The sequence below is a fragment of the Neodiprion fabricii genome, chromosome 5, assembly GCF_021155785.1.
Source record: "Neodiprion fabricii isolate iyNeoFabr1 chromosome 5, iyNeoFabr1.1, whole genome shotgun sequence".
Lineage (NCBI taxonomy): Eukaryota > Metazoa > Arthropoda > Insecta > Hymenoptera > Diprionidae > Neodiprion > Neodiprion fabricii.
The window spans coordinates 5,843,516-5,865,241 of NC_060243.1; the positions used below are offsets into that span (position 1 = coordinate 5,843,516).

At 36.3% G+C, this 21,726-nt stretch overlaps 1 protein-coding gene across 8 annotated transcripts in view; it reads left to right on the forward strand.

Annotated features, from left to right (window-relative positions):
• Nucleotides 1-19,204, forward strand: part of LOC124183687 — a 164,479-nt gene extending 145,275 nt beyond the window's left edge. For 5 of the 8 annotated variants that reach the window (XM_046572491.1, XM_046572490.1, XM_046572495.1 and 2 more), the window contains 12 exons: nt 3,219-3,415; nt 3,715-3,809; nt 8,900-8,969; nt 12,649-12,702; nt 14,697-14,798; nt 15,216-15,287; nt 15,417-15,561; nt 16,025-16,176; nt 16,383-16,538; nt 16,890-17,024; nt 17,568-17,741; nt 18,284-19,204. In XM_046572491.1, the coding sequence (XP_046428447.1) occupies nt 3,219-3,415; nt 3,715-3,809; nt 8,900-8,969; nt 12,649-12,702; nt 14,697-14,798; nt 15,216-15,287; nt 15,417-15,561; nt 16,025-16,176; nt 16,383-16,538; nt 16,890-17,024; nt 17,568-17,738 (1,349 nt within the window). In that variant the 3' untranslated portion in view covers nt 17,739-17,741; nt 18,284-19,204. Of the gene's footprint in view, nt 1-3,218; nt 3,416-3,714; nt 3,810-8,899; nt 8,970-12,648; nt 12,703-14,696; nt 14,799-15,215; nt 15,288-15,416; nt 15,562-16,024; nt 16,177-16,382; nt 16,539-16,849; nt 17,025-17,567; nt 17,742-18,215 lie in introns of those variants that run through there. The other 3 variants (XM_046572492.1, XM_046572497.1, XM_046572496.1) reach the window with 3 other exon arrangements.
• Nucleotides 19,205-21,726: the final 2,522 nt, after the last annotated feature.

Genomic DNA, 21,726 nt, shown 5'->3' on the forward strand with positions numbered 1-21,726 from the left:
ATGAAAAAACACAAAACAAGAGCAAAGTCAAAACAAAAACAGCGTCAAACTTTAGTAAGCTGCAAATTGCATTATTTTTTACCACCCGAGTATATTGCGTGCCTAGAAAATGTTGTTTGAAACTTTTTTCTCTGGTCAACTTTCACCTTATTTACTCTGGACTCCAGAGTATGGGAAAATTGAAGTGCAGTAGAGATCCCCGATTATCCGATCGCCTCGATATATTGGCGCCAAAGTTTCTTTAGGGAGGAGAAAAAGGAAGGACAAGAATAAGAAAAGGGCAAAAAGAGCAAGGGCGAAAAACTTGCCGCTCAATTCAATATAACAAACACCTACAACGGGAACGCGGCGACTGCAAGCTAAGCTTTTTAGGTATGGAAAGTTTCCAAGCGTTTGTGCAAGCGGTTTAGCAGCAAGGCTTTAGTAGATCGAAACCAGAAAAGCTCGCTTCTTTCTTATCTCCCCTTCTGCTTTCTTTGCGTTTGGTATACCCATCAAGTTCTTTTGTCCGGGTCAAATACGCCGGTCGAATGTAATGCGGAAGATGAAGAAGAAGAAGAAGAAGAAGAAGAAGAAGAAGAAGAAGAAGAAGATGGGGAAGGGAGCAGGATAGAGACGGAGAACTAAAAAGGTTAAGCACCCAGATAAGCTTTGCGGTTTGGACTATACCTCACATAACAAATTCATACGATCAGCGACGAGTATAGAGATAAGATAGTGAAATTCGATTGGAAACACTTTGCTAAATGCCACGGGATTCTCCAAGGATTCTCTCAAACGAGGAAAACAGGATAAATATACATATATATACATTTTGGTGTATTTCTTTCCCCTTTATTCACGTTTTTCAATCAACTAATGAACCTCGCGATGTAATTTATACTTCTCTTTTCACATACCATTTTCTCTTTTTCCCTTTTGTAAGATATATCGTATAGAATATCCGCAAGAAATTAAGGAAACTGAAACACCAACGATGAAAATAGCGTTGAAAAACGCGAAGCCTCGTCGACATTTGTTAATAATCGCACGTAATAGTTGCACAAATTTTCCTGGTCGAAAACTAGATATGCAAATAATATGTAAAATCGGCGAAAACTCGAAAGAGGCTTTAACGAGATTTCAAAGAACATTGTCCGGTCATTCACACCGATGATGCTGCAGCGGCAGGTGATTTATTCAGTTTACATCTGCCGCTGCTGTACGGTAGAAAAATTTGTTTTATCATCCGTGAAATTAGCGATGATGCATCTGTTGCTGGTTTTGAGAATCGCAGAGGGAAAAAAAATGTACGATTTTTTACTTCGCAATTGCATATCGTATGAGTGATGAATAGGAAAAAAAAACGGAAATTGTTTGGAGTTGCGAGATTTTTTTATTTCATTGCCGCCGGAAAAGGAAAATTTTCTCTCAACCATGCTTGTGTAATTTGGGCTTATTTCAGCTCTGTCGAATGTTGAATTTCTTCGCCGCTTCTTTCTTCGCGAAATTAGAGACTTTCGCATTTTACAATTATCGCCGAGCACGTTCACCCTTTGAATCACACATTATTATGCTGAGTCAACTATAATAACAGGCTATTAATCTGTGGTTTTTGGGGTCGCCGACTACGAATCTGAAATGAGAGTTAAAAAATTCAAGATGTCGGATTCAATACGGAGGACGAAAATTTAAAATTTGATCGAATACGGTTAAGAAACTATGCAGTGGTTTTCGGGGTCACTGATTGAATTGGCCATATTGAATTTTTAAAATATGATTTCAGATTCGTAATCAGCGATCGCAAAAACTTATAATTTATGCAAAACATGTATATGTGTAGAGAGATAACTTTCTCGGAAATGAATTATTTCTTCAATTTTCACCATTTTTTTTTTTCAGTCAATTAGTTTCTGACAATAATAATTCAAATTATATCTCAATAATCACTCTCGGGTGTTGAGAACCTATTACTATACTATCAGAAATAGTAAAAAAACCGCAAAGAAATATGTTGAAAAGTTTCCTAAATATACAAAAAAATGTATGTAAAATAGGTGGTAAGAATATTTACCACTGTGATTCAAAGTATTAAAAACTCATCCTGAATTTGTAGACAGCACGAATTTAATTCAATAGAATATTAGTAACGCTGCAAGTGAAAATCATTACCTATCATTGTCGTTACGCCAAATGATTATAATAATGATTCATATACTTCGAGAATACGAAATAATTAATCTATGACGAATGCCTTGATAATACGTACCGAATACAGGTGTACAATTCGGGTTGATTTGTCAATGAAAATTGAATATGGCAGTCTATCGAAGTACAGCTCACCGCGAAGTCCGGGGGATGATTCAAGCTCGTTTCCAAGGTCGTTTCCATGCCGCTTACGAGGGTGCGAGAAATGGGTGGGAGTGCCTATTCGGGGAGAATGTGAAGGTTTCATGTAATACATAAACTTACACATGTGTGTGGGCATTTACTTTCACGTGCTTACAGGCAAAAAATCACCGAAGCGATGATCGGTTCACTGCGGAAACCGTCGTTGTGGAATTTAAAAAAAATAGTCGACCGATATTCGTGTGACTGAATTACGTGAAATTTCTAATGCCAGGCCATATTTGAAATAATAATGTTTCTACAATGATGCAATAATTTTAAAAGATAATTGTGATTGAGAAAACTATAATTTAATGGACAAAACTAATGATTGAACTTTGAAAATAAGCTTGAAACATGAAACGCTGGGAAATAATTTACAAAAATGAGACAGTTGGAGTAAAGCTTCGCGAAGATTTTAGTAGCACCAGATAATTCGTTAATACGATTAATAGTAAGGGAGAAGAAAATCAGGATTTGAAGCTACGATTTTAAAGTTCTCTCACAGCTTACGGTGCTGATTTGGGATTTCCCGAGCAGAGGCAAATCAAATGAAATGAATCCCTCCGACTATCCTGCATCTATTTCATTTAATCGTAGGTGAAATCTAAATCTCTGTCATCCCGAGGTAGCTTGATGGGATCAAGTTGAGGCAAACACAAGAGCGACGCGTACCAATTGAATCAAAGGCGATTATCTATCCCTCGACAAAATGTTTAAGCTCAATTGAGATCTTGATAGAAGTCACGGATCGAGAAATTCGGTTAATCCGATCGACTTCGGTCCTCCTTCGAATTAAACTGCCGTTATTTTCATGTCAAATTTTTATATCCTATCTCAATCCGTTACAGAAAAGATCAAAAAGCGATACGACGCCCTCGGTCATCCTGTGGTCATGGTCAGGCTAGAGAAGGATAGAAGAGGACTCGGCATTTCTCTCGCTGGGCACAAGGATCGCAATCGAATGGCGGTATTCGTGTGCGGACTGAACCCCAAGGGAGTCGCTCACAAAACCGGAGGATTACTCATCGGTGACGAAATCCTGGAGGTTTGTCGGAATTGTTTCAATAGAAATCGACGAAGCTTTTTAAAGTTAACATAATTACTACGAAAGCTGCAGTAGTAAATTGCGATATTTGTTGAATTTGAAACCCGCGTCACTTATCAATACATGTAAATTTTATTTTCTCTGGGATAATAGAAAAAGACTGTTTCAATTTTCGACGCAATCTTGACCAAACTACCTTTCTTATTTTATTGTATTATTTATTTATCTTCATTTTGAACATGTAGATGCACATCACCTAACCTAGACGGACTAACAATGCCTGGTGTTCATTTTTCCAGGTCAACGGCACCGTTCTCCAAGGAAGATGTCATCTCAATGCGTCAGCAATGATCAAAGGAATGGCTGGCCCGACTTTCAAGGTCATTGTTCTCCGGTAAGAGAGATGGATTTTTTCCATTCAGTTTTCTTTCTCCTTGTTTTTTTCTCACAGCCCCTAGAAATACTCTAATATGAAAAATAGCCACGTAGCTTTTCGAAATTCTCAGGTTATCTTATATCTGCATTACTCGTTGAATAATTTTGAGAATCGGTTATGTATGTATATGTATAAATGAGAGTCGATCAAACGACGGATAATCATGCTACTTCACGGGAATTGAATGGATACCTAATTGATTGCGGTTAATTAATTAACGGTATCCGACAACCAGTTGTAATATTCTCGTTTCTCGACTTCCTCGCAACAAAATCGTTCACCTTCAATCGGTGTTATTCTCTCGCTCGAACGGCATGTAATTAATAAGTTCTGAATGTTCAACGTCTTCATATAAATTTTAAATTATTGGAAATAAATTGCGGGTGCGGGGTTAATTCGGTCTCTGTTACATAATTTTTTAGAGCGTCGCGCCTGGGGGACGCAACCCGCTCGACACGCACGTACGCGCAGAAACCAATTTTCGCAGAAACTTGTCCGCTTCTCTTTTTATGCCTCTTTTTTCGATCTGCTGCTTTTTTCTCTCTCTTTCTCTATATTTTTTCCACTCTCGTCGCGTCGGTCCTCCAGTGTAATTTAGAAAAATTCGATTAACGCCCAAAACGAACAGGTAACTGATGAGAACAAAGAAATATCGCGACAGTAGATGCGGAGGTTCGTGGTCAGGCGCGCAATCGTCCCGTCGGTAAAACAGAACACGACTTTTCGTGGATTTGTTATTTTCTTTTCGTTTCTTCGCTCTATCGAAGCAATTACCCGTCAACGTTGATCACGTCGTATGATATTGAAATTTTTTACAGTCAGGTACGTACTTCGTTGTATAAAAGAGGTGAACAATTTTGTCCGTGAAATTTTTTGCGAAACTTACCGTACTAGAAAAAAATCTGTATTGCATATTAAATTATCAATTCAGAACCCGTTGTGCTCTGCTCTAGATTTATCCACCTTGCAAAAAATGGTAGAAAAGAAATAAATCAACAAATAAAAATTGATAATAACGTTAACAATGTAACGACGCCGTCAAACCTTTAACATTTATCAGCAGCTGTACAACGAAAATAACGCTAATTTGATCAAAAAAATTGTTTCTACAGAGCATTTCTCGCCGTTATGTATATGCATGCAGCGCCTGCATGTTAGCATAACATCAAATGTTCGCGAAAAGCAGGGGTTTGTTATTTGTTTGTTTATTTATTTTTTTTGTTTTGTTCCTGCCGCCTTGGACAGAATAATTATGTTATTATTTTCGAAACGGTCGTTTGTCTTTAAACGAATTAAAATACGAAAGACAAATATACGCGTAGACATACACGATATAAATACCTATTACCTATGGGATGTATCGACGTCTATATTACGTATACTTAACGTCGGTTATTAAATAGGATGTACTTCATTGAACAAAGAAGAGACTCGGCGAGACTTCGTGATCGTTGACATCATGTAATATAATTGTACCGCAATTAGTTGCCGCGTCTTTACACCTTGTGCGTTATATACCTAATTATACCTTTTCACATGACCAATAATTATGCCTCCACGTCAATGGCGCAGTTTAGTTAATCAGAAAAAAAATGTTTTGCTTTCGATACGCGGTGCGTAAAGTTTAATTAGTTGAGTATCTAAGAATGATTGTTGTGAAAATCTGTAGCTGCCAAGGTTATAAGTATAAATTGAATTTCTCTGCTTTCGATACATATATGTTTACATAAATATATCACATAGATTTGTGACGTCACGCAATGCCTCTTTTTAACTTGTCGTATCTGTTGAAAATGATAAAAGGATAAATATGCCCGTACTATTTTTCACCGAATTAATGAGATGTGATGTCAAAAAAATTTCACGAAACTTCCCCGTTAGTCCCTTGCATTTGCATTTTGCAAAATAGCGAACCTCTTTATTATTTGCATACCCGACAATGATTGTCAAATCGTGATCAATCTACGCAAGTTCCTCCTTCGACATTAATTGAGGAAGTTGACAGCGGCAGGGAAATTATGCGGATCGATCCCTTTTACGTTTTTCTTTACAGTTCGTACCGTCATTAAATTTGTCACGGTCAATTGTTGTTGTGGCAGGAGTAGCGTATTATTATACAAACCGAAAAAACAACACGTTGTATGCAAATATTTTTCACGGAATCTCGGTGTGCCGGAAGAAAATTAAGGAAAATAATCTTGAAATTTTTTAATACGACGGAGAGTAAAATTCTTTAAAAAAAAAATACATATATATATACACATATTGACATTTCCTCGCGTACTTGTATCAAACTATTTTAAAATTGAAATTGAACTATTCATAACAACAAGCGTTATATAATAATGTAGTTTATTCTTCTATCCTCCTGTTTTTCTTTCACATCCCGGTGTTCGTGGAATCGCGTAACCAGAGGTAATTGGTAGTAAAAAAAGGAAAGAAAGAAAAAATTGTATTGAAAAATTACAAAACCAATAATTAATTAACGTGGTGACAGATGCGCGAAGCTCGCTGTATAATAGTGTTGTGAAATCGAACACAGATGCATATGTATGTGTGTGTGTGTGTGTACACCTGTATCCAAAAGGGGGGATGGAGGAAAAATATGAAGATATTTTAAGGTGCGTTCACAGTGGGGAACATAATGCGCGTGCGCTCAATCCACGTGCGGATCAGTTGCGTTGACGCTTTTCTTTGCCAGTAAACAGAACCTCGGCAGGTTGCGAACGCCGACGCGTGTGTAACACGGTGCGCAAAGAACAGGCCGATAATCGTAACGAATTATAATTACGAAGCGATCGCGAATAAATGTAGAATTTTAGTAAACGTGGCGAACCTGGATACAATAATAAAGTGTGACGAATGGGGTGGTAGAGAAAATCGTTTTGTTATTCGTTGTTTAAAAAACAATTCGTGTAATGAGATGATCGAAGTTGAGAACGCTCTGTTAACCGCATAAATTTACCGTATACGGTAAGATAACAAGTGTCTCTGCGTTATAAGAAAAGTTTTGTGAAAAGTTTGAATCGTTGAATATGGCCTGGAGGAAAACGTAGATGAGAAAGAAAAGAGAAAAATATGATTTACGAATGTTTGAAACTCTGGAAAGTGAAAAAAAGTGAATAAATCAATTACCTGATTTTTCAAGCTTCAATTTCAAAGTCGAAGGAACAGAACAGAACGCAGTTTCAACAGGAGTGATGCGCGGAAATTAATACGGGATTTTAAACAATTTACGTACAATTCGATAATAATTTATAAATGCCTTGACTGGCTTTTCGTCGTTCGAATCGTATAGGAAATTGTTAATTATAATTTCTGAGGAACAAGCTAGGGGGATAAAAGTACTAGCGAAAAATTACCGTAAGAGCGAAACATTAGCAACGTTTTACTCTTCATCGGCTCGATTTGCAACGAGAGCTGCAAAGTGAAGGTGTGACCTACTCTTTTTGTTGTACCGCAGTAGCTGTGTAACACCAGTCTCAACAATGCGGTTGTAAAAAATGAAGAGCGAACAATTGGAGAAACCGAGTGCAGCTAGGCGATAAGAAAATCCCTCGTGGCTGAATAATTATTTGAATTATATTTTATCACCCGATGCATTTTCGAGATCCGCGGACTGTTTAGAAGCGCCTCGAATAGAGCGGCGACTGGTGCGACTGGGAAACGAAGTCTAATTGAACCAGCGGTAGTTAAAACGCTAGGCGGAAATCCGGCGGAATTATAATCGCCCGTGCAGAAGCTCGAGGAACCTGCAGAGGCTGTGATATTAAAAAAGTCATGCCGGGAAATGCGGTTTGCCGCAAGCTCCGCGCCTCCGGATCCACCGACATTCGTTTCTTCCACCGGCGACGATTTTATCCCCTGCATCAGTGCCGCGTCACTCGAATTCACTGTGCGAATAGACCTAATTGTCAATAAACAGGCGAAGATCCAGGGTGGTTCCGATGCTGCGCATCGTAATGGGCTGGTTCGACGAAGCGTGAAGATCATCGGTCATCGGTAGCTTCGAACAAGGGCGTAACTCTACGTGATGCATCGAATTTAATGATAAAATGCAGCTCAACTGTGCGCGGTTTAAATTCAACCTTCCGGAATGCTTTAGTTTCGCGTACGTTGAAGCTGCGATTAATTATCGCCGTATTGTACCATATAATATCCTTTCTCACCCCTAATGAGATTCCGGCCAACGTACGTTGGTATCGATTCATTGTTATATACATTTACGACTTCCTCCAGTCGCAATTCATACGCAACAGCTCAGTTCGATCCCATTTCCGCTGATGAAGAAGTCCCCATCTTTATCATTCTCTCTTATTTTCTCTAATTCCGTTTGTCGAGTTTTCTTTTTTTTGTTTTTCTTGTTTTTTATTTTTTCTTCATTTCCTACCGCTCATGTCCCTTAATAATCTGCTCCGCCATATACGAAGCAATCGCATGAAAACGAGGTGCCGGTTATTTATCTTTTTTTTACCTCCTCTCCGTCTCTCTTTCTCTTTCTCTCTCTCTTTTTTCTCACCCCTCCTTCTCTGCTTCCAATTACTTAGTTGGACATGTTTACGCGAGGTGATTATTATCATCGTCGAACACGTGTATATAGGCGTAATACGGTTCTCGTATATGTGGCGAAAAGTATCATTGCAGATTGGATATTATATACCCTGGTATAATTAACTCAGGTATAATTGTGTACAAGTACCTCTCTTGAATCCTATAACGCCACAAAGCTTTTACAAGTACCTACACAACGAATCGATCTTTCTGACAAATTTTTTCACGTACGTATCTTTTCATCAACTCCCCGCGATATATTGCACGTGATACATAACGCCTAACAATTTTTATTTTTGCCTTGCAGGTACGGATGCTTTTATCAGATTTCACTCTTTATCCTTTACGACACAATGTACGATCTATGAAAGTAATTTTATGAAAATTCTTTTCACCGTTCGTTCATTCTTCGTTGCGACGCGTACCTGCTATGCTGTTAAAAAATCCATAACTTGATATGAAAATAAAATTAATCCTGATTCTAATCAATGTTACAGGAGATCGTCTGCGGTGAACGACCTCGCAGTTAAACCGATCGTTCAATTTCCTCCAACCCTCGACGAAGACGTAAGTGAAATACACCTCCTCAATTTTCTTTCTGACCTTGTTTAAACGACTCTCGCTGTTTTCTCTCATTCATTCGCTTTACCGCAACCTAATCATCAGGTATACGCGAAACAAAAACGAACCGAAAGCAATCAAAAACTGTTAAGACAATTATCACCAGGATCAAATTCGCCGCTCTAATCTTATCACTTATTGATCAAGCTGCTTCCAGCGATGTACAACAATGATAAAGAGAGGAAAATAGAGAGAGAGAGAGAGAGAGAGAGAGAGAGAGAGAGAGAGAGAGAGAGAGAGAGAGTAAGATTATTATACTTGTACGTAATTTTTCACAAATATTTCACGAACAGCGAAATATCAGCCGATAACGAGTCAATCAATTTGGATGTCGTAAAATGGAACGATATATTTCTTTTTCTCGATTTATTATAAATACAAAAAAATAATATTCCCTTTTTCACGAACACGATTATTATTCGTCGATCTTATTTTTGAATAAAACTGCTAGTATTGTACAACGCAATAATCGAATTAGATTATTTACAATGCGTAAACGGAGGCATAATTTGCACATTAATTTTTTTGGATGCATTTTTTCGCCGCCTCGTTTATCCCCTCTCCAATTTTATTTCTATTCAACGCCATATGTATAATGTGTGTACAATTCGGCACGCAACTCGCCACTGAACAATAATTGCGATACCGTGTAAACTTAATTGCTATTCGCGTTTGTATATAACGCGATGACTATAAGTAAATAGATACATAAAGTGGTATCGAATTGTGTAATCGAGTCTTTTTCACGCTCGTTCAATTCTCGTATTCTATTACATACGATTCACATGAATATTCATTGTTCTATACGTATATGAATATTAATTAAGGGTGCAGGCTTAATATGTTTAACATACAAAAATACAGAAATTTAGTTTCCTTCGTATATACATATATATACATATATATATATATATATATATATATATATACATGTATATACATATTATAACTAGATTCAATACAATCTTACTTAAATGCTGCGAAATTAAATTCCGACCGTTTGCTCAGCTGCTAATTCTTATAATATTAATTCTCACTGACATTATTTGTTATAGCTAAATAGAATATAACCAATGTGTTGATAATTGGTGCGTTATTTTTATAAAACGTTGCGCATCAACCTTGCCGACAAGATTTTTTGATTTTCACTAATCAATTCACCAATTTCGCCAGTTTATTGGCAAAACGATATTATTGTTTATCGCGACACGTGATCCCTGATTTAAGTATACTTATATATATTCGAATCCAAAACATCAGGGGATAAGTGAAAAGAAAAAGCGACGTATGTTATACTCAAAATTTATCTTTGAAACTCTGAACCCATTCGTATCTTCATATGACAAGGAGTCCAGATTGTCGATTTAAAGTTTTCAAATCAAAACTCTGTGCGTAGGCGGTAGAATCGATGCAGTTTACAGAGAAGAAGTACCGAAAAATATATGTAGTTCTAGATAAATTTAATGCTTCTGCAACGACAAATTGACGTTAAAGCCTTGTTTAACTAAAAAAGTAGACTAAACCTCGCAAACTGATTTTGCGTTGCAGTTACCAAAAAAGGATCGAGAATAGCGCAAAATGGTTACGCGTACTTCGTTTTTCGTAATCCCAACAATATTCAAACGGTATTTTTAACGAAACCTGTTTTACCGAATTTTTCTAGTTACTATGAGAAATGAAATTTTTCTCACGAATGTAACGCTGCTACGTGACGTGTAAAGTTTATAATACCGATGCTGGATTCAAATGCGTCGTATAACAAATAGCTTGTACACTATTTACGAGAAACCATACAGAAGACAAAACGACGAACAAATAAAGTTTTTTTTTTTTTATTTTCTTCAAACACAAAAACAAAATATAAGAAGGTCCAAACGATCCGAGTTTAACAACTAATCATAAGAGATTTATACTCTCGATACGGACACCTATATATGTTTGCTCCGTTACCCGGATTGTGTGCACGGCGGACAAAGTTTCTGAGCGCTGTTTGCTCAACGATAACCTATTTGAACGTGGCAGCGCCGGGTTGTGTCGTTCAATAAATCTATATACGTACATACATGCACGGCACATGGAGGAACACACTCGGTGTGCATCACTTACATCATGCCATCGTGTTACACGGATGCAAATGGCACTTACCCAGCGGACGACGGAGACCTGGTGATAATGGCCTTATACAGGGCTGGTCGGTTATCATGTCATCCACTTCGCCGATCACCGAGAGAAATTTCTAGCCGTGGTCTTATCACGCGGTCCTTAATTATTTACGTTTTATTTACCGTAACCGAACAATGCGGTTTTGGGGTACGGAATCGATGTAGGAAATTTTTTTCTAGCTACGTAGCCGGAAATTATCTGGTATAATGTTGCTACACTTTTGAATATAGCTGCTAATACTGTAGTTTCTTGCAATTGTCGCGGTAATGCAATTATGAATTGAATTGATTGAAAAGATTTCGCCTGCTAAAGAAACAGACTTGTAACGTTGTAATGAGCAGAAAATTTCGTGTTGACAACTATGAAATTTTTATGTTTTTGTAAAGTCGCGATATTTGAAGCGCTATTTGTAATGATAATCATTGTACTAGAATTTTTTTTCATTATTTGTAAGAAATGAAATTCTTTTATTGAGATTTTCAGTTTCTGTAACATACAAAGTTTGGCTATATAATCGGTACAAAAAAAAAGTTAATAACACCCAGGAACGCGTTATTATATCATGCAAATTTTTCACACTCATTTACAGCCGAATGAACTTGTCTTTTCGTGAGAAAACTTTCGGACGTCTTACGTTTCTTTTTTTCCCTTCATCATCTTTACGATTGCTGAGAGGATGGATCGAAAAGTGGAGTAAATCGACTTGGTATACATCCGTTATTCGCCAAGAAAATCGCTTTTAGCTGTCTTTCATTTAGCGGTACACATAATACGCAATTCGAGCTTATCGCGAAGCTTCGAGAGCTTCGTCTACCAATTAAGACCTAAATTGACTGAATAAAAATTTCGCCTAACTCACTGCTAATTTCACACATAATTTCTTGTTACTTAAATACGTAAAATTTATTTGTCAAATTGAAATAACGATCTGAGAACAAATTCAAGTTCTACGAAACTCTCGTTTATTGACATACATATTGTACTTTTTTTCATTCCTCGTGCAATTACAGTTAATATTAAAATCAGCCTGTCTTGCACCGATAAATAGAACAAATTCCGCCTTGCTTTAATCTGCGGGATGCTGCCGAAGGAATTACCCCGTAATAATCGGAAGACAAAAGGAAGATTAAACTCCGAGCGGCAATCGCTGCTGCTTGTTTGCATAGGTCAGACTGTTCGACGCAAGTTAGATAACCAATTCCGGTTGCAAAAATCTATTAATCAATTCAAGGGTCGATGGGGTCGCTTGTCACTGGTTTCTCATCATTCACACATACGCACATGCATGTACAATGAATTTCGACGTTGATAAAATCCCGCAGATCCATATCCTCCCGACTCGTATTTTTTCACCTTGGAATTCCAGTTCTCCGGATTATCACGCAGATTAATCAATCAGTGTCCGAGCTTTTACCTCTACAGCAATTTATTTTAATTATAAATATTCATTTTTTGCTTTCAGGATCCGAACAGATTCAGCCAGTACAAGGGAGTCAGAACCGTTGCGATAAAGAAGGTGAGCATAATCAATATTGCAAAACAATTGATAATCACGAGCCGCTAGGTTGATTCTTAAAATTGTTGAATTGCGATTCTTTTGCAAATTTCTTACCACCGTTCAATGCAAGGAAAATTCTGTCGGCATGATATTTGCGATCGTTGATACTCGTTCGGTTGAAACTTCTAAACTCGTTCGCATTCGCGAAGACTCGTAGTCAACAACACACTTATAGTAATAGAACGTAAAATTGTACACAGAGAGCGAAAAAGATTTTCATCGTCTCGCATAGGTTAGTACAATGAAAGTGCCTTAATTTACTGTTTATTTTTTTTAATTTTTTTTTTGAAGGGAGAAAGATAAAAAAAATTGAAAAAAAAACGAGAAATTTTGGTCAACAAGTAAAAATCAGGAATAATTTAACCCGTGTCTGTTTATCCTCGAAATGTGTAACGTCGTGTGTGAGCTTGACGGTATCTTTGAATGACGTGAAAAGCTGAGAGTAAGCGTTGAAAATACGGCTTTTATACGTAGGTGTATACCTGTCGGTATTCAGCGCAGAGAATGTTTCACACGGAGGACTGAAAGCATCTACATTCTACATAGGTGTGTTAAAGCTTGAGAATACCCATTTCGCGCTTGCATTCGCCTCCAACGTAAACTGGTATGCTTTTCAGCTGCACTAAAATGGAATGCATCCATTTCGAAGTACGTATACGGTGGAAATGAAAAAAAAAAGTCCTTGTCGTATAAGGTTGAAATTAGTAACGTTATCGAGTTTTGTTTGAAAATAAAAGAAGACGGTATTTTGCACCTTTAAGATTTTCTGGAATTCAAATTATAAATATTATACGCCTGTACTTGTTCTTCTTTTTTTTTTTTTTTTTTTCCTTTTGCAAACCGGATTGCTTCGAGTTGAATTCTGGATTTGTATAATATCTATTCTTCAAAATTATTTCGTTTCTCTCATCGTGCAAGACGAGAAAAACCTTTCATTATCATACGGATAAGAAAACTAATCGTGCATTCGGTTATCGTATCGCGAAATTATTATCGCATAATATACAATAACGTTGTAGTTTTTCCCTTCTCCGATTTTTCGATAATTTACAGTCTGATCGTACGGATAGTTTATATACATACAATTAAGGTGCTTACATATACAACACAGCAATTAAAGTTGAATCAACCCGAGCCTCAGGTATCAGTGGACACCCGTGTCTGCCTACGGGTTATAACCACCGACACGTGCGATATAAGCTTGCAAAGCTCCGCCGATACCGCCGTCGCCTCTCTCTGTTTATCCGAGCCTTGATAAGCTTTCACGCACACCGCGATAATAATTAATCCAAATCTTAACAAGCCTACCGTTGCCCGCAAAATCGTTGACAGAGCGCGTTGTTACAATCGCTGACCCTCGCAGCTTCCGGTAATCCAAACGAGTTTCCATTCGGGATCAAGTTTGAAAACATTTTTTGTCTTTTCGTTCTTTTTTTTTTTTTCTTATTTTTATTTTTATTTTTTTTTCTATTTACAACGTTACCCTCTCGTGCGTATTTTACCATATTCGTCTGACTCACAATAGTCGAGGATTCGATATCACGCGGCAATATCTACTTATCCTGAACCTAAAGCGGATATGCAGATGTACAATATATATATATAAAGACACAATAATGCGTCAGTGCATGCTGAGCTAATTCAGCCATGACCCGATCTGCCAGATTTACTTTTTCTTCGTTATGTATCTGCAGTGCAACGTCACTATTCGAACGGCATAATGCACCGAGATATCATTGCCGCATCTCGTAGCTGTTGTAATTATATAATGCGCGTTAATCGGTCAATGAATTTCGTTACTATATTAATTCTCTTCGATATGTTATTGCGTTTAATTGATACGTGTTTGCCTCGATGATAAAATTACGTTAGTCGTTGAAGTTTAAAACGATTTTTATATCATCTTGAAGATTTTATTTAAGCCCTACCTGTGACTCGTTTATCTGTTGCAGGGTCAGTATGGACTTGGGATCATGATAATCGAAGGAAAACACGCCGAAGTTGGCCAAGGAATTTTTGTTTCGGATATTCAGGAAGGAAGCGCAGCGGAACAGGTAATGGATATCACTGATTCGAGTGAAATTATCGATCACTGTTGTATTATGTATAATTAATTGCAAACTGGGGATGAAAAATTGCCTCGTTTCTACGTACGGTCTAAAATCACGCGACTTTGTACAGAATTCAATTATAACGGGGTTCTAATTGTTGCATAATCAATAATTCGTACATATTTATGTACGGATACCCTTGGTTATAATTTTACAGCACCTGAAGACCTTCGGTACCTAATTTCCATCACTATGATTATATTATTAACGTTAATTCCGTGTAATAATTATTCACCGATCTCGAATAGCTGGTTTTACCAACCAAGGATAATTCTTTTTTCCAACCACCATAGAATTTTGCGTCTGTGATAATTGTTATCGTTATTTTTTTTTTCTTTCTCCTATTTCTTTCACCGAAAGGCCGGACTTCAAGTTGGCGACATGATTCTCGCTGTGAACCTGGACTCGTTGCTTGGATCAAGTTACGACGAGGTGAGTTTCAGGGACTTGACAAAGTCTCGTATGAAATTTCAATCGATCTACCTATCGCTTTGAAAAATGAATTTTACAAGCTTTTGAGGATACGGCGAACCGCGTTTTGTATTTAACGAAAATCGACAGGCGACCGGTCTCCTCAAAAAGACGGAAGGCGTCGTCACGCTGACGGTCTGCAACCCTAACCAAAGTAAACTCGCCAAGGAAGAGGAGGAAAGAGCCAAGGGCGGAGACTCGGCATCGCCTAACGGAATCGACGCGTCCAAATCAGGTGAGTGCATTCGATGTAAAGTATGTTTGCTTTCCAAACGCAACAGAAACGACTCGCCTTCGACCTTTGACGCCCTGCACGAAACGAGTAGGAAGATAGAAAGAAAATGAAGAAAATTTTGAAGAAAGAAGAAAATTTTTCACGATTCAAGTCCCACCTGCGGTGATCGTTAACTTTTATTTTACCGCACGTCCGATCTATTATATTGCGATATCGATTGGAAGGGATTTGGAACGAAACATCGATGTCCGAGCTTTCGTTTTCAATTTCAGTATTTCCTATCATTGTGTTTTTAAATACGTTTTTGAACGATCTTTGTAGCTCACAATTTGAATAATTTAACGAACGCTCAGTATCCTTAGATTAATGTTGTCAATTTTATTATCGTCACATGACGGAAATGGCAAGCGTCCATTTTTGTTCCGATACTAATTGACATCCTCGTTATTCGATATCCCTCCAGACAAGGAGCCGGAAAAGCCTAAAGAGCCCGAACCCCCGAAGGATCCGAAGGACTGTGAAATATCCGTGGGCAGAGAAACAACGATCGAATTCACAAAGGACAAGGAGAAAGCAATCGGCCTCAGCATAGCCGGCGGTTCGAGTACACCTCTGGTGAGATTCGCAAATTTGAATCCTTCGTCCTTATACGCCGAATGAATTATACTCTTGAAACGAATACATCCTGTTACCGGCGACCTTCCGATGAATTATTCACCGACCGATCTTGTTTGGCGACAAATTTTACACGAAATTACTACCGCATTGCGCAGGAACCTTATCGAGCCTTAATCGATAGTATTCTTTGACAATCTTCTCAGGGTGGTATAGTGATCCTTGAAGTATTCCCGGAGGGTGCCGCCGGCAAGGATGGCCGATTAAAACCCGGTGATCAGATTGTCGAGATGTGTCACGAAAGTTTCAAGGCGATAGAATACGCCAAGGCACACGAGGCGATTCTAAAAGCCAGCGGACAGGTGAGTGATTTTTTATTTTTCATCTATTTGTTTTTAATCTGTAACCCGTACCATCTTGTAAAAATATTTCAACTTCTTACAAAAATGCAAGTATAACTGCATCGCATATTCACGTGGCTGTGTTAAATTATTTTTAACGATAGCGATACGCCTAATCGAAAATAAAAGCTAACTTCTCGATTCCATTATCGGATTTAGCAATTTCGAGAAAATTGAACCACCTTTGCGGGACTTGAGTGTGCTTGAATTATTTCATTTCGATAAAATCCTTGAACAACGGCTCTCCTCATCGGTGAAAATATACTTTATAGATCGTAGAGTATGGAATTGACTCTCGCTGAACTTTCGCAGATACACATGGTAGTGTTGCGAGAGGAGAAACCCCCGGACGAATTCGACGTCGAACTGCCAAAGAAGTCTGGAAAAGGAGTCGGCCTCTGCTTGACGGGCTTTAAGAGTGGTAAAGGCGCCTTCGTGTCGGACATGGTGAGAATTTGAATCGCGACTCCTTCTCAAGTCACCCACGCATTTCAAATTTAACGAAACCAACAACGAACCTCGAAGGAGAAACTCTGAAAGACAAGTTTGAATTTCTACACTGAGATAAATTTCTAGTCGCCGCTACTGTGTGTACTTCTTAACTATTCTCATTTTTTAACACAATCGAAAATTACAGTTGAGAGTAAAAAATGTAAACGTGATTTGTAGCCGCAATCGGAAAATCAATTTTTCTTATCATATTATAAACCGTATATGTATATTATTACATATTCTGGTAACTATTCCGATGAACTGACGTTGACAATTTATTTAAGTGAAAAAAATATATAGTCAACTGAACAAACAGGATTTACTTGTTACTGACAATTATAATTACACTAATCTTTCACTGTGCATCGCATTTTATCACGATACCCAACAATGTTTGACACCGTTATTGAATTTTCTGGTAACTTTAACAAATGCAATTTGTTCTCCCAGTATCTTTTGATTAAAGGATAACAAAACAATCAATTTCCTTTTTTCTAGTTGCCCGGCGGAAGCGCTCTGGAGTCGGGAAAAATAGCAAAAGGTGATCGGGTGGTGTCGGTAAACGGACAAGACGTTCGCGAAGCTCCCGTCGAGGATATTGCTCTCCATGTAAAAGTGGCGAACCCGGTGCAGCTCAAGTTGGCCAGGTACAAGCCCGTCAAGCAATGACAGGTATGGTATTTTTAATTTTGAGCGAAGAGGAATAGCCCGGTCGTTGGGTACAAAACCAAGGAGAAAAAAAAGAAAGAAAAAGAAACCATCCGAAACCGCAATTTTTAAATACCGCTCCTTTTTTCTTCTAATCATTGGTAGTCAAAATCCAGAATTTGGATCAGATTCTTCGGTAGCTTTAGCTACCATATTGAATTTATGGTTTCAAGTCGGAAATATCTATCATAGACAAAAAATTGTCACGACCAAAGTTGCGAAGGGTTAAATTTTCTAAAAGTTTAGTCATAACCATTTTTAGTCAACGGTTGAAGAATGGCGAGTTGTTCGCAAAAACAAATTAGACTCAGGACAGCAGTCGAAGCTACTCCAGAATTTGGTCGAAGTATTGGATTCAGACTAACAACGACTTCCCAACGCGCAACGGTTAGAAAAAGGTACAATGGCGGCATAAAAAAATTGCAATTTCTAATGTAGGTACATTCCGATTGGACTAGAAATACGGTGACGTAAATAATTAAGGAAATTTCTACTCCGCGTTTCAGGGTTCTGCTGGCGGAACCCATCAGAGTCATCATCAGTATCTCATCCCAAGAATCGCGGCTAATTGTCGTCAACGGGGATCATAGTGTGATATATATAAAAACTATTATATAGTTATTATTACGATTAATATAATTTATGTAGGTATGTATGATAAAATATATGATAATTAACGTGTAAGAATTAAAAAATTTCAAACAAAAGAAGAATAATGTTGTTGCGCGCGTACACACTTATATGTATATATGTATCATGTATATGTATATCCATATGTGTACCAAAAATATCAATTACCGTTGAAAAAGAAATTTAGTCTGTACCGAGTGTACTTTACTTCTTTTTTTTATTTTTTTTTTTTGACAAACTGTAATTTTGGCTCGTCAAAATTTTACCCGTTATCGCGGGCTCTACGATCGTTGTTAAACATTAGCCGGAATCTTACGATCAATCAAGTTTCTTTCCTTTCTCGTTATTACTTTGATAGTAAGAATATTTCATTGAAACTTATCCGATGATTTAATCATTGAACTGATAAGTCGGCAAAAATCAGAGATGCAATTAGGTTGCCTAGTTTTAAAAATTCGTATGTGTATTATGTATGTATGTATGTACGTATGTATGTACTCTACTGTTTTCATACTGTTGAAATTTGCTATTAAATAGTTCTCTGTAATATGACGCTTAGGGTGTAGGATATAAAATATAGGCACCGATGACGAACGTAGATTGAAACGGTATTTTGAATACCTGTTATAACAACCTTGTTGAACGCGCGTAGTTTTTAACGTATTCGATCTATCATGTTGAATAAATTTCGTGTCCGTAGGCTAGGTTTTCGAAAATTTCGCATACCCTATTTATACGTAGATAAATATACATATTCGTATATCTAAATCTAAAGTATTTTAATATTATATATATATATATATATATATATATATATGTGTATACATATATATATATATATATATATATATATATATATACGATAATTACAATTGTAGAAAGAGAAAATAATAAGGTATAGGCTGATGTAGAGTGAATTTTTATTCAGGTTGAAAAAAGCAAATTCTTCATAAAGCTTTAGATTGTATAACAAAACTGTATATAGCTAACCATTTGTAATGCATTTTATTTTAATTTTATTTATTCAAAAAAGCTCACTGATAACAGCTAGCACTGTATTTATGGTCGCTCTAATGATTAAATTATAAGTTCCATACTTTACACGCTCGTTCGTAATTACGAAATATGAAAGTAGAACATTATTGAGTTTTCGAAACAGAGAGAGAGGAGAAAAGAAAACAGCAATAGAAAAACCGAAATAAGTAATCGCATAAAACCGACGTATCTAGTCATATTAAATAAGTATACAACTCTATATATATATATACACACATAAAAAACAGATCTAAGAGAACAAAAATGTGTAATAACTTATCACTTGTGTATGTAGATTTAATTTTTTGACGGAGGAAGAAAAAAATCCCAACAAAAAAACTTTGAATTTGAATCTCGTAAAACAGCTGAAAAAATCCTCAATGTATATATAATTTACCTACGTATACCTGTTCCTTTTAATACGCCGCTAAACAATCGACGTGAGAGTCACTAATTATTAACCGGTTCGTTGATAGAAAAAGGTCTAACATTAATGATAAGGAGATCATTTTTCACGGGTAATAAAGAATTAATCTTTTTTGTTTTTTTTTGCATCATTCATAAATTAATATTACAGGTGAAAAGTAAATCAAAACTCGGTTGACATGAACGCGAGTCAAAATTAGGCCCTCAATGAATACTTTGGTTTTACGAATAAAAATCAGAACGATTCGGAGCGACTGTGAGCTTGGAACTTTTCAAACAATTTTATCCTTATAAATTATAATCAATCTTAGAGCTTGTAGGCGAGGTAGAACATACTACGGTAATCAGTATCAATATTTGACAGATCTGACATATTTTTCAGCGCTTTTCTCATTTTCTCACAATTAGAATATATATATATATATTTTATATGTGTATATATATATATATATATATATATATATATATATATATACATGTATAGAATGTAGTCATGAAGCATTTTATTCCGTGTAGGTATAAGTTTTATTTTTCGTTGAAATCATTGAATATGTGAATCCGTGGGAATAAGGGAGACGCGCGATGAATCTAGAAAATTGTCAACAACAGATTGTGATATGAAAGTGAATGAGGATGAAGAACTATACTTAAGTAAGCATAATTAACTTAGGGAACATATAATTATTATTATAAGCTGTAGTTATAAATTGAAGAACGTATTTTAGAATTTTAATTAAATAGTCTGACCACGCTAAATTGCAATTTCATCCGATACGTCCACGCTTTTCCAATATAATCTAAAAATTAAAAAGTAGCTAATATCGCAATAAGTTATTATATTACGGATTATATTATACATCAAATTTTAGCCGGAAAAAAAATAAAATTTTAAAACGGATAATCGAAGCATATATACATACATACTTACCTAGTACGCCTCTGTGTGTGTGTGCGTGTGTGTATATATAATTATATGTATAAGCGAATTATTATCCATACGATATTATTAACTAGATGGTGCCAGAGGCTTGCAAACGTTACAACTTGCGGGTAACAATAGCGGCTTTAACTAAACTTCGCAGGAAATTGATTACTCATGTTACATACATGCGTATACATAATTATATACAAAATCGTCATGTATGCAAAATCGGTAAATTAAAAATAAGAAAAATATAATTAGAGAGGTGAACGCAATGAACTGTGAAAAAATAAAACGTTGAATTCAGATTTCGGCAGGATTTGAGACCAGCTGCTAAATCAGACGCGTATATTATATGATATCCTAGACGTTGTTGGTGATTATTAAATACATATACATTATATATAATACATAGAGTATAAAATTGTTAGGTAGATGAAAATTCCGCACTCTAGCCTTACCTAATTATACAAGGACATAGGTATATAGTATACATATATATACATATGTACATACATATATATATATATACAAAACATAGTTGAAATTCCGTTTTATTTTGAAATATTAATATAGGTACATAACGTACATTATATTTATTGTTGATTAACGTTGTATGATAATGAAGTTTTATGATACATAAATGAAACGGTTCATACGATATTATATTATATACATACATATATATATATGTATATGTATGAATGTATGTACATCAATATTATTATTATTATACGGTATAAATATCTGCGAAAGCGTATTTCATAGAGTATAATACATGGATAATTATTTATTTAAACTAAACTTAAATATTATATAATTGAGACATATTTTTTTTTCTTTCTATCTCTTTCGCCATCATTCATGAACAATTTGTTAATTCGCACATATTACATTGTAGGAAAATTATTTTCAAACTCTGTTGCAGATATTTTA